At 46.4% G+C, this 13,663-nt stretch overlaps 1 protein-coding gene across 2 annotated transcripts in view; it reads left to right on the forward strand.

The window, feature by feature from the left end:
• The window catches only part of Insr (insulin receptor), a 94,889-nt gene that overhangs the window by 47,575 nt on the left and 33,651 nt on the right, over nt 1-13,663 (forward strand). For both annotated transcript variants that reach the window (XM_042693571.1, XM_042693572.1), the window contains exons 3-5: nt 5,373-5,694; nt 11,211-11,359; nt 13,029-13,173. In XM_042693571.1, coding sequence (XP_042549505.1) covers nt 5,373-5,694; nt 11,211-11,359; nt 13,029-13,173 — 616 coding nt within the window. The remainder of the gene's footprint in view (nt 1-5,372; nt 5,695-11,210; nt 11,360-13,028; nt 13,174-13,663) is intronic.

Below are 13,663 nucleotides of genomic sequence, written 5' to 3' on the forward strand. Positions count from 1 at the left end.
TAAATTGTTAGTTTCTAACAGCACTGCGCGGATCTCTCAGTTTGCCTTGGACGAATTGGTGGCTATTTATTTTGATGTCGTTTTGAGCTTTCTGAGAAGTTGTGTTTCCATTCATAGCTTCCACGTGTTCTGTAATATATTACTAGGCGCTTGTAAGAAAATTCTTTTCTGGAATCATTTCAGTCCACTGAAATCACAGTACATCTGAAGTTGGAAGAGAGGGTTTTCCTGAGGTCAAGAAAGTTCCTTTACAAATAACAGCACCACTGGCTGGGAAGGCGGCTCAGTGGTAGAGTGCTTGCCTTGCATGCATGAGGCCCTGGGTTCAATTTTCAGCACCACATAATCAGAAAAAGCCAGAAATGACTCTGTGGTTCAAGTGGTAGAGCGCTAGCCTTGAGCGCCAGGGCCCAGAGTTCAGGCCCCACAACCGACCAAAACAAAACAAAAAACAACCACATGGGGTAAAACTCAGAAAATTAATAACACTAATACAGTCTTATATAAATTCATCACCTGTCCCAGTAGTCTCTTGCATTGGATATTATTATTATTATGTCCCAATTTCAATTCAGGATCACACTTCTACATTTTTTTGCCATCATTCTCTCTCTTTCTCTCTATACAATTTCTTAGTTTTTTTCTTTCATTCATATTTTCAAAATACTCAGGCCAGTTATTTTATTTACTTATTTATATGTGTGTGTGTATATAGATAGATATAGATAGATAGCTACAGATATCTATCTATATCTATGTCTATGTATCTATCTATCTATATATACTTGTTGTGGGGCTTGAACTCAGGGCCTGGGCACTGTCCCTGAGCTCTTTTGTTCAAGGCTAGCCCTCTACCACTTTGAGCCACAGCTCCACTTCCTGTTTGCTGGTGATTAATTGGAGGTAAGAGTCTCACAGACTTTCCTGCCTAGGCTGGTTTTGAACTGTGATCCTCAGATCTCAGCCTCTTGAGTAGCTAGGATTACAAGTGTGAGCCACCAGTGCCTCGCCCAGTTATTTTATTGAATGTATTCCAGATGGGCTTTTATTCTTTGGCGAGAAACTACAAATTCCATACCTTTTCAAAATGCACCCCGTCGGCAAGCTCTGGTTAGGTTATTCCTCTATTTTGGAAGATGCTGTTTTAAGTAAGATTTGTCAGGTACAGGTAGCTCATATCAGTAATTCGAACTTTTGAGGAAGTTGAAGTCTGAGGATCATGGTTCAAAGCCAGTTATTTACATTTCTTACATAGCTGGGATTAAAGGTGTGCACCACCATATTAGTCAAGATGGTGGTCTTGAGAACTTTTTCTCTGGCCTCACACCACAATCCTCCCAAGTCTCTGGATTTATAGCTGAAAGCCACTGCACCCGATTTAGACTGAACTTTCTGAGATCACAGATAGCCTTTCTGTGACTGTTTTGATGGTTACTCAAAATGAGGAGGGGTTTCCTGTGTTCTCAAAATGTCTCTGAAAACACTAGCTGGCTGTGCATTTGATATGTTTCTTGAATGAATAAAAAAACAATGAAAAGCCAACAATTTATTCAGTAGTTCCTAAAAGAACAATCCTTTGCTTTGTGTTGGGTTCCTGTGTTGTAGTAAAGAAGTGATTTTTTTCTTTTTTTGCTGGTCATGGGGCTTGAACTCTGTCCCTCAGCTCTTCAGTTCAAGGTGAGCACTCTACCACTTGAGCCACAGCATCACTTCTGGTTTTGTGGTGGTTCATTGGAGATAAGAGTCTCATAGACTTTCCTGCCTGGGCTGACTTTGAACCACCAGCACCCAGTTACAAAGTGGTTTTTTTTTTTTTGGGGGGGGGGGTCCAGTCGTGGGGCCTGAACTCTGGGCCTGGGCACTGTCCCTCAGCTCTTCAGCTCAAGGCTAGCGCTCTACCACTTGAGCCACAGCGCCACTTCCGGCTTTTTTCTTTTTTCTTATGTGGTGCTGAGGAATCGAACCCAGGGCCTCAGGCATGCAAGGCAAGCGCTCTACCACTGAGCCACCTTCCCAGCCCCACAAAGTGGTTTTAAAAGAATGTTTGTGCCAGCTTCCAGTGGCTCACACTTGTCATCCTAGCTACTCAGGAGGCTGAGATCTGAGGATCATGGTTCAAAGCCAGCCTGGGCAGGCTGTGAGATTCTCCAATCAGCAACTAAAAAGCCAGAAGTGGAGGCTTGGCTCAAAGTGGTGGTAGAGCTTTAGATTTAAACTCAAAAAGCTCAGAGACAGCACCCAGATCCTGATTTCAAGCCCTATAACACTTTCTTCGCAAACACAAACAAAACAGAACAAAACTAAAACACAAGAAACCCAGAAACCAAAAAGAAGACCACACGGGACAAAGGCGCAATGCCTATGTGTCTCTGATCACATAAAATAAGATTTATCGAGATGAACTTCAGGAAATGGAAACAAGAGGGTTTTTTTCCTCTTTGTTGTTGGTTTTGTTCTCTTTTTGCCTCATTTGTTCATTTTCTGTCTTTGGAGGGTAGGAGGAAGCACAGAAATGAGGGGACAGAGGGTGAACAGATGCAGCCGTGATAGTTACTGGACACTGTGGAAAACGAACTTATACAGCTTTTGGGTGGAGAGGGGAGGGAAAAACTGGGAGAGAGTGAGGGAAGGTGAGATACTGTTCAAAAAGAAAGGTAGGGCTGGGAAGGTGGCTCAGCGGTACAGTGCTTGCCTTCTATGCATGAGGCCCTGGGTTCGAATCCTCAGCACCACATACGCAGAAAAAGCTGGAAGTGGTGCTGTGGTTCAAGTGGTAGAGCGCTCGCCTTGAGCTGAAGAGCTGAGGGACAGCGCCCAGGCCAGAGTCCAAGCCCCACAACTGACAAAAAAAAAAGAGAAGAAAATAAAAAAGAGAAATGATTTAGGTAACTGTAACCACTCTATATCACCTTTGTAATAGCACATAATTAAGTTTTTTTAAAAAAGGTCAAATTGTGTCTGGCCTCAAATATTAGTATTACAGTATATTACTGTACTTTTTTTTTTTTTTTTTTTGCCAGTCCTGGGACTTGAACTTCGGGCCTGGGCACTGTCTGAGCTTCTTTTGCTCAAGGCTAGCATTCTACCACTTGAACAGCACCACTTGTGACCTTTTCTGTTTCTGTGGTACTGAGGAATGGAACCCAGGGCTTCATGCATGTTAGGCAGACATTCTACCACTAAGCCACCTTCCCAGCCCTTACTGTACTTTCAGGACAGTTATTTTTGTAGCTCTTAGAAATGTGCTTGCCATATTTTGTATCGTTAGCCTACCTGGCCTCCCGCTTCTGTGTTAACTGTGGGCAATCCCCAGGTACCCTGTTTCTCAGCTCCCCCTCCTTTCTCCAGGACCCCCTCCTGGGCCTCATAACCCCCAGTTCTGTGAACCTGTGTGTGTGTGTGTGTGTGCGCCTGTGCATGCTCGTGCGTGCATGAGTGTATGCTCACACAATAATCAAGATACATCAAGATTGCATCACTCAACCCCTGACCCTGTCAAGCCCCTCCCCACCCCCGACCCCTTGGGGTGTGTGGGAAGTTTTTATGAGGTCTTTGATGGCGCTCTTGCCAGGAAGTGAGCCCCTTCCTGGCTTCCTTGCATTATGTCTGACACCGGGCCTTGGTGGGTCTTACACCATTGTCCTATTTATATGACTTCCTCCAATTGAGGCTGAGGCCTCAGATCCTCTGAGGGGGCGGGGCACCAGCAGGCTGGCTACTCCTCCCTGCCTGGTCCGCCCAGCTGGGGAGCAGAGCATTCAGCAAATGCACCTGCACTTATGCAGGTCTTTTATTTTTATTTTGTCAGTTGTGGGGCTTGAACTCAGGGCCTGGGTGTTGTCCCTGAGCTCTTTTTGCTCACAGATAGTGCTCTACCACTTTGGGCCACAGTGTCCTTCGAGTTTCTGGTGGTTCATTGGGGATAGAGTTTCAAGGACTTTGCTGCCTGGGCTGGCTTCGATCTCAGATCCTCAGATATCAGTCTCCTGAGTGGTTGGGATTACAGGCGTGAGCCACTGGCTCCTGGCTTACTTCTATTTTTAATTTATTTTGTGTGTATGAGTGTGTGTGACTTGAATTCAGAGTCTAGCTTCTGTTCTTGAGCTTTCTGGGTTCAAGGCTGGCACTCATCACTTTGAACCACACCTCCACTTCTGGCTTTTTGGTGGTTCATTGGAGATAAGACTCTTCAGGACTTTCCTGCCTGGGCTGGCTTTGAACCATGATTCTCAGATCTCAGCCTCCTGAGGGTGACAGACATGAGTCACTGGTTATAGCCACCCCCCCCCCCCCCCCCCCTTATTATTCACTAACAGAACAGGGTCATAACTGTTTACCTAGCACCGGTGTTGCTTAGGCATTACAAGTCATGTGACAGGATTTAAAGACACTAGTATGGGGGTGAAGATACTGCTTTCTTGGGGGTCCTGGAATTAATCCCCTATGGATATCCAGGAGAAGACTGCAATACAAACAATAACAATGATTAATAATAACACTTATTAGTAATAACACTCCCTCTTGACTCATTTCTCCCTGTCTTTATTTATTTACTTTTAATTAGTTATTTTTTGTGTGTGGGACTTAGGACTTGAACTCAGGGCCTGGGTGCTGTCCCTGAGCTTTTTTTCCCTCAAGGCTGGTGCTCTACCACTTGAGTCACAGCTCCACTGGCTGCTACTGCTCCTCCTCCTTTATCATCCTTCCCCCTCCCCTTCCCCCTTCCTTCCTCATCCCACTCCTCCTCTTCCCCCTCTTCCCCCTTTCCCCCTCCTCCTCCTCCTCCCCCCCTTCCTCCTCCTCCCCCTGCTTTTTGTAGCATGTTGGAGATAAGAGTCTCAGGAACTTTCCTGCTGAATGGAGATCCTCAGATCTCAGCCTCTGGAGTAGCTGGGATTACAAGTGTGTAGTTGCTGGCTGCGACTTGCTACTGTATATGTTATTTTGCCACGTTTGGATAGTTGGCTACTTTTGTATCTCTAGCCTGGAGAGTGTATTTGGTGAGGGCCAATAGCAGCTTGGCATTCACCAGGAACATTTGTCAGATGTTTTAATTAATTTAAGGCCACTTTGCCCCTTCACCCCCCCCCCATCCTCCCCACAAAGTTATTTTGCATTTTCAAGCCTCCTCTCCAATCTGGGGGGGGGGGGGGTTTCAATGAGTGTAACCCAGGCCCAGAACCGTGTGTGTGTGTGTGTGTGTGTGTGTATGAAGGGGGAAGGGGGGAGGGGGGGGGGAGAGAGAGAGAGAGAGAGAGAGAGAGAGAGAGAGAGAGAGAGAGAGAGAGAGAGACTTGCGGTTGCCATGGTAACAAGTCTCCTCCTCCTTCACCTTCTTGATCCATTGTCTGACCCTCTCCCTCTCTCCCTAGTGTGCCCGACCATCTGCAAGTCGCACGGCTGCACGGCTGACGGCCTGTGCTGTCACAGCGAGTGTCTGGGGAACTGCTCAGCGCCCGATGACCCCACCAAGTGCGTGGCCTGCCGCAACTTCTACCTGGAAGGCCGCTGCGTGCCCACCTGCCCGCCGCCCTACTACCACTTCCAAGATTGGCGCTGTGTCAACTTCAGCTTCTGCCTGGACCTGCATAACAAGTGCAAGAACTCGCGGAGGCAGGGCTGTCACCAGTACGTCATCCACGACAACAAGTGCATCCCCGAGTGCCCCTCCGGGTACACGATGAACTCCACCAAGTGAGTCTGCCAAGCCCAGCCCGGGTTCATCATGCTGCTATGGGAGGGTCTTACGCTTTTTGCCCAGAAACTGGCCTTTTATCTCGTTCCTCCTACCTACAGCCTCCCATCCTGGGATGATAGGCACCTGCCACACCACATGTGACTTGTTGATTGAGATGGGGTTTTGGCTACTTTTTATTTTTATTTTTTACCCTGAAGCTGGCCTCAGAGTGAGATCTTCCTGATCATTTCCTCCCAATTAGTCTGGGTGATAGGCGTGAGCCACTGTGCCCGGCCTCAGTTGCCATTTTTCACCTCTTGTCCTGGTTCCTGGGCTTCGAGGCAGACGTTGATTAAAAAAAAAAAAGTCAGAGAGGAAGGATTGCTGGCATTTTGGGCTCCATTTCTTGTTGCTGCTCATTTGTCATTTATTTATTTATTCACTTATTTATTTTTTGTTGTCTGTCGTGGGCCTGAACTCTGGGCCTGCGTGCTGTTCCTCAGCTCTTCAGCTTAAGGCTAGTGCTCTGCCACTTGAGCCACAGCGCCACTTCTGGCTTTTTGTGCTTATGTGGTGCTGAGGAATCGAACCCAGGGCCTCATGAATTCAAGCCAAACATTCTACCACTGAGCCACCTTTCCAGCCCCTGAAATTATTTTTTATTTTTTTAATGTTCATGCCTCTATCTCTCTTTTAAATACCTCCTCCTCTCCTCAACCTCTCCTACCTTTGTGTGTGTTTTGTGTGTGTGTGTGTGTGTGTGTGTGTGTGTATTTTTTTTTTTTTTTTGTCGGTCAGGCGGCTTGAACTCTGGGCCTGGGCGCTGTCCCTGTGCTCTTCAGCTCGAGGTAAGCGCTCTACCGCTTGAGCCACAATGCCACTTCCTGTTTTCTAGTGGTTTATTGGAGATAAGAGTCCCACGGACTTTCCTGCCTGGGCTGGCTTTGAACCGTGATCCTCAGATCTCAGCCTCCTGAGTAGCTAGGATGACAGGCGTGAACCACTGGCGCCCAGCTGTATGTGTATGTTTGTGTGTCAGTCCCGGGGTTTGAACTCAGGACCTAGACACTGTCCCTAAGCTGTGTTTTTGCTCAAAGCTGGTGCTCTTCTGCTTGAGCCACAGCTCCATTTCTGGCTTTTGGATGGTTAATTGGCAATAAAGGCCTGGACTTTCTTGGCTAGACTGCATTTGAACCGCAATCCTCAGATCTCAGCCTCCTGAGTCCTACTCCCATTTTTCTTTTCTTTCTTTCCTTCCCTCCTTCCTTCCTTTCCTTCTTTCTTTTCCTTCCTTTCTTTCTCTCTCCTTCCTTCCTTCCTTCTTTTTTTCTCTCTTTCTTTTGTTCTTTCTTTTCCTTCCTTTCTCTCTCCTTCCTTCTTTCCCCTCCCTCCCTCCCTCCCTCCTTTTGTTCTTTCTTTCCCTTCCTTCCTTCCTTCCTTCCTTCCTTCCTTCCTTCCTTCCTTCCTTCCTTCCTTCCTTCCTTCCTTCCTTCCTTCCTTCCTTCCTTCCTTCCTTCCTTCCTTCCTTCCTTCCTTCTCTGTCGGTTGCAAGGCTTGAACTCTGGGCCTGGGTGCTGTCCCTGAGCTCTTCAGCTCAAGGCTAGTGCTCTACCACTTGAGCCACAGCATCACTTCTGGTTTTCTGGTGATTCATTGGAGATAAGAGTCTCATGGACTTTCCTACCTGGGTTGGTTTTGAACGATGATCCTCAGCTTTCAGCCTCCTGAGTATCTAGGATGACAGGCATGAGCCACCGGCGCCTGGCTCCTATTCCCGTTTTTAAAAGCTTTCTTTACTTTAGCATGGTTTTCCTTATGATATTCTCATTTATGCACACGACTTGCCTTTGTCACAGTCTTCTTTCCTTCCCACCTTTTTTTTTTTTTTTTTGCTGTTAATGTCTTTAAAATTTTTTTTTAATTTTGTTTTACTCTTTGGATCTAGCTCCTGCGGAGGAGAGAAAAATGTATAATATCTGTCTTTCTGAGTCTGGCTTATTGCTCTTAACTTGATGATCTCCAGTGGTGCTGAGTAAAATTCCACCAAGCATATACACCACTTTAAAAAAAATTATTGTTATCCATTTCATTAGTTGTTGGACACCTGGGCTGGTTCCCTGATGGATGGGCAGGTGCTTCGGCTGTGCTCAGCTTGTGCTTATTTGCAAGAGGAGAAAAGATAAAAAAAACACAAAACAAAACAAGGAAGTCTTTAATCTCCCCTGGGCTTCCTGCTGTGGTGTGCTGTCCTCAGTGACTTAAGTTCAGGGCTGACCTGGACAAATTTTTAATTAGCCTTCTTAATATGGCAGTTGGGCATGGTGGTGCTTGCTGTAATCATGGCTTTGTGGGAGGTATAGGTAAGAGGATCCAGGCTGAGGTTTTGCTTTCCATGTCTTATCTTACCTGGCATCTGGGTGGTGTTAACATTAGTATGGACTTTGCTGCTGTTTGAACAATGACATAATTAGACTGTATCCTACCATTTGGGTGAGAAATAGCAGGGTTACTCTGCTTAGGGGTGGGTTAATTTTCTTTTCTTTTTTTTTTTCAAATGTCACAGACATATTGTTTGTGGCCTCCCTCCCTCCCTCCCTCCCTCCCTTCTTCCCTTCCTCCCTTCCTTCCTTCCTCCCTCTCTCCCTCCTTTCCTTCCTTCCCCTCCACTTCTTTTTTTCCACTCCTGGGGCTTGAACTCAGGGCCTGGACACAGCTCCTGAGCTTCTTTTGTTTAAGGCTAGCACTCTACCACTTGAGCCACAGTGCCACTTCCAGCTTTTTCTTTCTGTGGTACTGAGGAATTGAACCCAGGGCATCATGCATGCTAGGCAAGCACTCTACCATTAAGCAGGTTCCCAGCCCTGTGTTCTGTTCTTTTCCTTTTTTTGGGGGGTCTGGTTGTGGGGCCTGAACTCTGGGCCTGGGCACTGTCCCTCAGCTCTTCAGCTCAAGGCTAGCACTCTACCACTTGAGTCACAGTGCCACTTCCAGCTTTTTTTTCTGCTTATGTGGTGCTGAGGAATCGAACCCAGGGCCTCATGCATGCAAGGCAAGCACTCTACCACTGAGCCACCTTCCTAGCCAGCCCCCTGTGTTCTTTTCTTATATGAGATATTTTGGTGTCTTGGGCCATTCACCAAGTTAAAAAAAAAATCTATCCTGCAGGCACTGGTGGCTCACACCTGTCCTCCATCCTAGCTACTCAGGAGGCTGAGATCTGAGGATTGAACTTCAAAGACAGCCCAGGCGGGAAAGTCCAGGAGATTGTTAATGCCAATGAACCACCAGAAAACTGAAGTGGAGCTATGGCTCAAAGTGGTAGAGCATTATCCTTGAGCAAATGAGCTCAAGGGACAGTGCCCAGGCCCTGAGTTTCCAGAAAGAAGGGAAAGAAAAACAAAATGTTTTGTACTTTTTAATTTTTTGGTATGGAGGATTAAAAAAAAATAATGAAAAGCAAACACATAAGCATCAAAGAAGAGAAGAATAGGAAGGGATGGTAAGGGGAAACAAAGGAGAAGGCAACAATGCTTGCTAAGAAATGTACTCATTACCTTGCTCATGTAATTGTAACCCCTCTGTACAGTATTTTCACAATTAAAAAAAAAAAGAGAAGAAAAACGAAATGAAACCAAGCAAATGCCAAGCAGACAGACGCACGGTGTTGTCGTTGGAAGGCTTGGAGGTGACCTGCTTACGTCAAAAAAGAAAAAAAAAAAACCCAACAACTCCTCTTCAGACTGAAGAATTAGCCAAGCGAGCATGTGCTGGTGGGAATTTGATTTCACTCAGTGGGAAGGAAAATCATCTTTATGGCAGCCCAGTTCTTCCAGATCTTCCTTTTTAGTGTTTATAAAAACCTCCAAGTACAATATGTTTTGTTTTTGTTCTTTTTGATTTTTTTTTTTCTTTCAAAAGCAGAACATCAAGTGACTTTGTTGACCAAAAATAGGACTCTATAAAATTACCTTTTCCTACTGGCTAGGATGTTTTTGTTTTCATATTTGAAATAAAACAAAGCGCTCTTGTTGACATGTTTGTTTAAAAGCCATTAACTTTAAATAAAAAGCCTTTAAAAAAAAGGAGGGGGTAGGAGAAGGGCTGGGCACTGGTGTTCACACCTGTCATCCTAGCTACTCAGGAGACTGAGATCTGAGGATGATGGTTCAAAGCCAGCCCAGGCAGAAATGTCCATAAGACTCTCTCTCTCTCTCTCTCTCTCTCTCTTTTTTTTTGGTCAGTCATGGGGCTTGAACTCTGGGCCTGGGCGCTGTCCCTCAACTCTTCAGCTCAAGGCTAGCGCTATACCACTTGAGCCACAGCACCACTTCTAGCTTACCGAGGGGCTTATTGGAGATAAGAGTCACGGACTTTCCTGCCTAGGCTGGCTTTGAACTGTGATCCTCACATCTCAGCCTCCTGTGTATCTAGGATTACAAGCGTGAGCCACGGGCTTCTGGTCCCCACGAGACTCTTATCTCCAATGAACCACCAGAAAATGGGAGGTGATGGGGCTCTGAGTTCAAGTCCCAACACACACACACACACACACACGCACACACACTCTCTCTCTCTCTCCCTCTCTCTTTCTCTCTCCCTCTCTCCAACCTGCACATTTCTGAGCTGTGGTTTGTTGTGGCCTGGCTTGGTGCTGGGTGCAGCTAAAACCCCCAACCATTTCATCTCACAAATGATCCTGGCAAACTGGCAAGCCTCGCAGTCTCCAGGGGTCTGCCACAGTTCACCCCAACATTCTCAACAGTCCTCAAAACCGTGACTTTGGTGCAGGAACTTCCAAGATGGCTTGCTGTGCTGTGCACAGTCCAGAGATCCAGCCAGCTCTCAGCATCCTACAAGATGCTCCTGGGGAACCTCACACCCTCTCATGTACCTGAGCCCTTTCTTGTTCATTTATTTTCGTGTGAGGCTTGAATTCAGGGCCTTATGTTCTCCCTTGGCTTTATTGTTGTTGTTGTTGTTGTTAAGGATGGTGTTCTACCACTTGAGCCATACCTCTACTTCCAGGTTTTTGTTGACTCATTAGAGATAGGAGTCTCTTGGACTTTCTTGCCCAGACTGGCTTTGAACCTGAATCCTTAGATCTCATTCTCCTGAGTAGGATTACAAGCATGAGCCACTAGCGACTGGCTCACCATGGGTTTTGATCTTGTTTGGCTTCTGTCTTTCCTTCTCCCCTTGCCCCTCCCCCAATATTTCCACAGTTACATATGCATGGATTTGTGTTTATGTGTAGTTTATGTATAAACCCCACATAGGGGGGAAAACCTGTGCTCCTGGACTTTCTGAGCTAGCTTGATCTTGCTCAACATGATGAACTCCAGCTCCATTCATCTCCCTGCAAATGATAACGGTTTCGTTTCTGTTTATGGCCAAGTAATATTCCACCGGAATATCATTCTTCCTTTTTCTCAGGCTACATGTGAACCCATTCCAGCTCACTGGTGTGTGCTGAGGGCTGGATTGAGCTGGGTGAGATGTCTGACCTCTCTCTCTCTCTCGGCTCCATTTTCAGCTTGATGTGTACCCCATGCCTGGGGCCTTGTCCCAAGATCTGTCACCTCCTGGAAGGCGAGAAGACAATTGACTCAGTGACCTCAGCCCAGGAGCTCCGAGGCTGTACGGTGGTTAACGGCAGCCTGATCATCAATATCCGAGGAGGCAGTGAGTATTGGGTGGGAGGTGGAGGGGTGAGAGGGGGAGGCTCTGGGTGCCAGGCTACCTGGAGTAGGGGTCAGGGCAGGAAAACAACCTTGATTGTCTTGTACCCTCCTTTTGCAATGTTAAGAGCATCCTTCAGCTGGGTAGGGTGATGCACTCTTGTAGTCCTGGAACTCTCATTTTCCAATCTGTGTCAAGAATCTGCTTGCTTTTTTTTTTTTTTTAATAAGTTCTGGGGATTAAGTTGGGCACTGGTGGCTCATGCCCGTAATCCTAGCTACTCAGGAGGCTGAGATCTGAGGATCACAGTTCAAAGCCAGTCTGGGCAGGAAAGTCTGTGAGACTCTTATCTCCAATAAACCACTAGAAAACTCGAAGTGGAGCTGTGGCTCAACTGGTAGAGCACTAGCTTTGAGCTGAAGAGCTGAGGGACAGTGCCCAGGCCCAGAGTTCGAGCCCCACGACAAAAAATAAAAATAAAATAAGTTCGGGGGATTGAACTCAGGCCCTCAACTGTAAAACCATACTCTTTTGCACTTATTTCTAAAGGAAGGCCTGGGATTTCTGCTCTGAGTACTACTGGACCACCTATTTTATACTTTTTCCTATAGCTGGAGTGACAGGCATGCGCCCTTGTACCCCTTCTTCTGTTGAGATGGTGTCTTGGGGACGTTCCTGCCCAGGCTAGCTTTGAACTGTGATCCTCAGATTTCAGCCTCATGAGTAGCTAAGATTACAGGTGTTAGCCACCAGTGCCTGGCTCCTTTAAAAAAAAAATTTTTTTTTAAAATGAAAATAGTCTTAGACACAGGGCTATAAATTGACATGGCTGTGTTTCAATAAAACTTTATTTATAAAATTGGCTGAATCCAATGGGCTGCTGCTTGCCAACCTCTGAGGTAGAAAATAAAAGAGGTTGCTATTGGAAGAAGTATCTGGTCTTGAGAAGGGAACTTTGAGATGACTGTGGAATCAAACAAGCAGATATAGAATACATTATTTCCTTCTATATCTGCTTGTTTGATTCACTTAAGCTTGGCTTAAGGAACATTGAGGACCTTGGGTTGTCTTCTAAGTGTGACCAGATTTGAAAGTAGTTTTTATTTAATTTTTGTATTCCATTTCATCTGAGGCGGCATCTACCAAAGCCACCTACTTACCTCCACAGGATAGCTTTGTAGATCAAAATCATTTGCCAAGCCGGGTACTAGTGGCTCTCTCCTGTCATCCTAGCTACTCAAAGAGGCTGAGATCTGAGGATCACTGTTCAAAACCAGCCCTGGGTAGGAAAGTCGGTGAGACCCTTATCTCCAATGAACCACGAGGAAACTGGAAGTGGTGGTATGGGTCAAAGTGGTAGAATGCTAGCCTTGAGCAAAAGAGCTCAGGGACAGCACCCAGGCCCTTAGTTCGAGTCCCAGGACTGACAAAAAAACAAAATCAGAAACAAAACTCATTTGCCATCTGGTGACTTCCTCACCATAAGAAATGAAAGGGATGGAAGTGGCGCTGTAGCTCAAGTGGTAGAGCGCTCACCTTGAGCTGAAGAGTTGAGGGACAGCGCCCAGGCCCAGAGTTCAAGCCCCATGACGGACAAAAAAAAAAGAAGAAATGAAAGGGAAGACTTAAATATTTTGGTCCATACTCACGGCATATTCTCTTGTTTCTGTAGACAACCTAGCGGCTGAACTAGAGGCCAATCTTGGCCTCATTGAGGAAATATCTGGGTACCTAAAAATCCGACGCTCCTACGCTCTGGTTTCTCTTTCCTTCTTCCGGAAGCTGCGTCTGATTCGAGGGGAGACCTTGGAAGTGGGGTAGGTGGGCCTGATGGTATGTTTTGTGCCAGGGAAGCTCTTGGGTTAGAAAAATTTAGTTTTTTTTTTTCTTTTAAAACCCAACCCAGGGCTGGGAAGGTGGCTCAGTGGTAGAGCGCTTGCCTTGCATGCCTGAGGCCCTGGGTTCGATTCCTCAGCACCACATAAGCAGAAAAAAATAAAAAGTTGGAAGTGGCGCTGTGGCTCAAGTGGTAGAGCGCTAACCTTGAGCTGAAGAGCTGAGGGACAGCGCCCAGACCCAGAGTTCAGGCCCCATGACCGGACCTGAAAAAACAAAAAACAAAAAACACCAACCCACAGGAAATCAAACACTCTGAAAGTCTTAGTACATGCTTTAAGGGGTGGTATGCCTTCCCCCCAAAACAAACACCCCATCCCCCCAATCTGTTTTACAGTCATTCTTGAGAACAGAAGCAGGGTTACAGCCCCAAATTTGGGGTCCTTACGTGGGGGTGCGTGGCTGGAACTT

The sequence above is a fragment of the Dipodomys spectabilis genome, unplaced genomic scaffold (genome assembly GCF_019054845.1).
Source record: "Dipodomys spectabilis isolate Male_0828 unplaced genomic scaffold, ASM1905484v1 ptg000173l, whole genome shotgun sequence".
Classification (NCBI taxonomy): Eukaryota; Metazoa; Chordata; class Mammalia; order Rodentia; family Heteromyidae; genus Dipodomys; species Dipodomys spectabilis.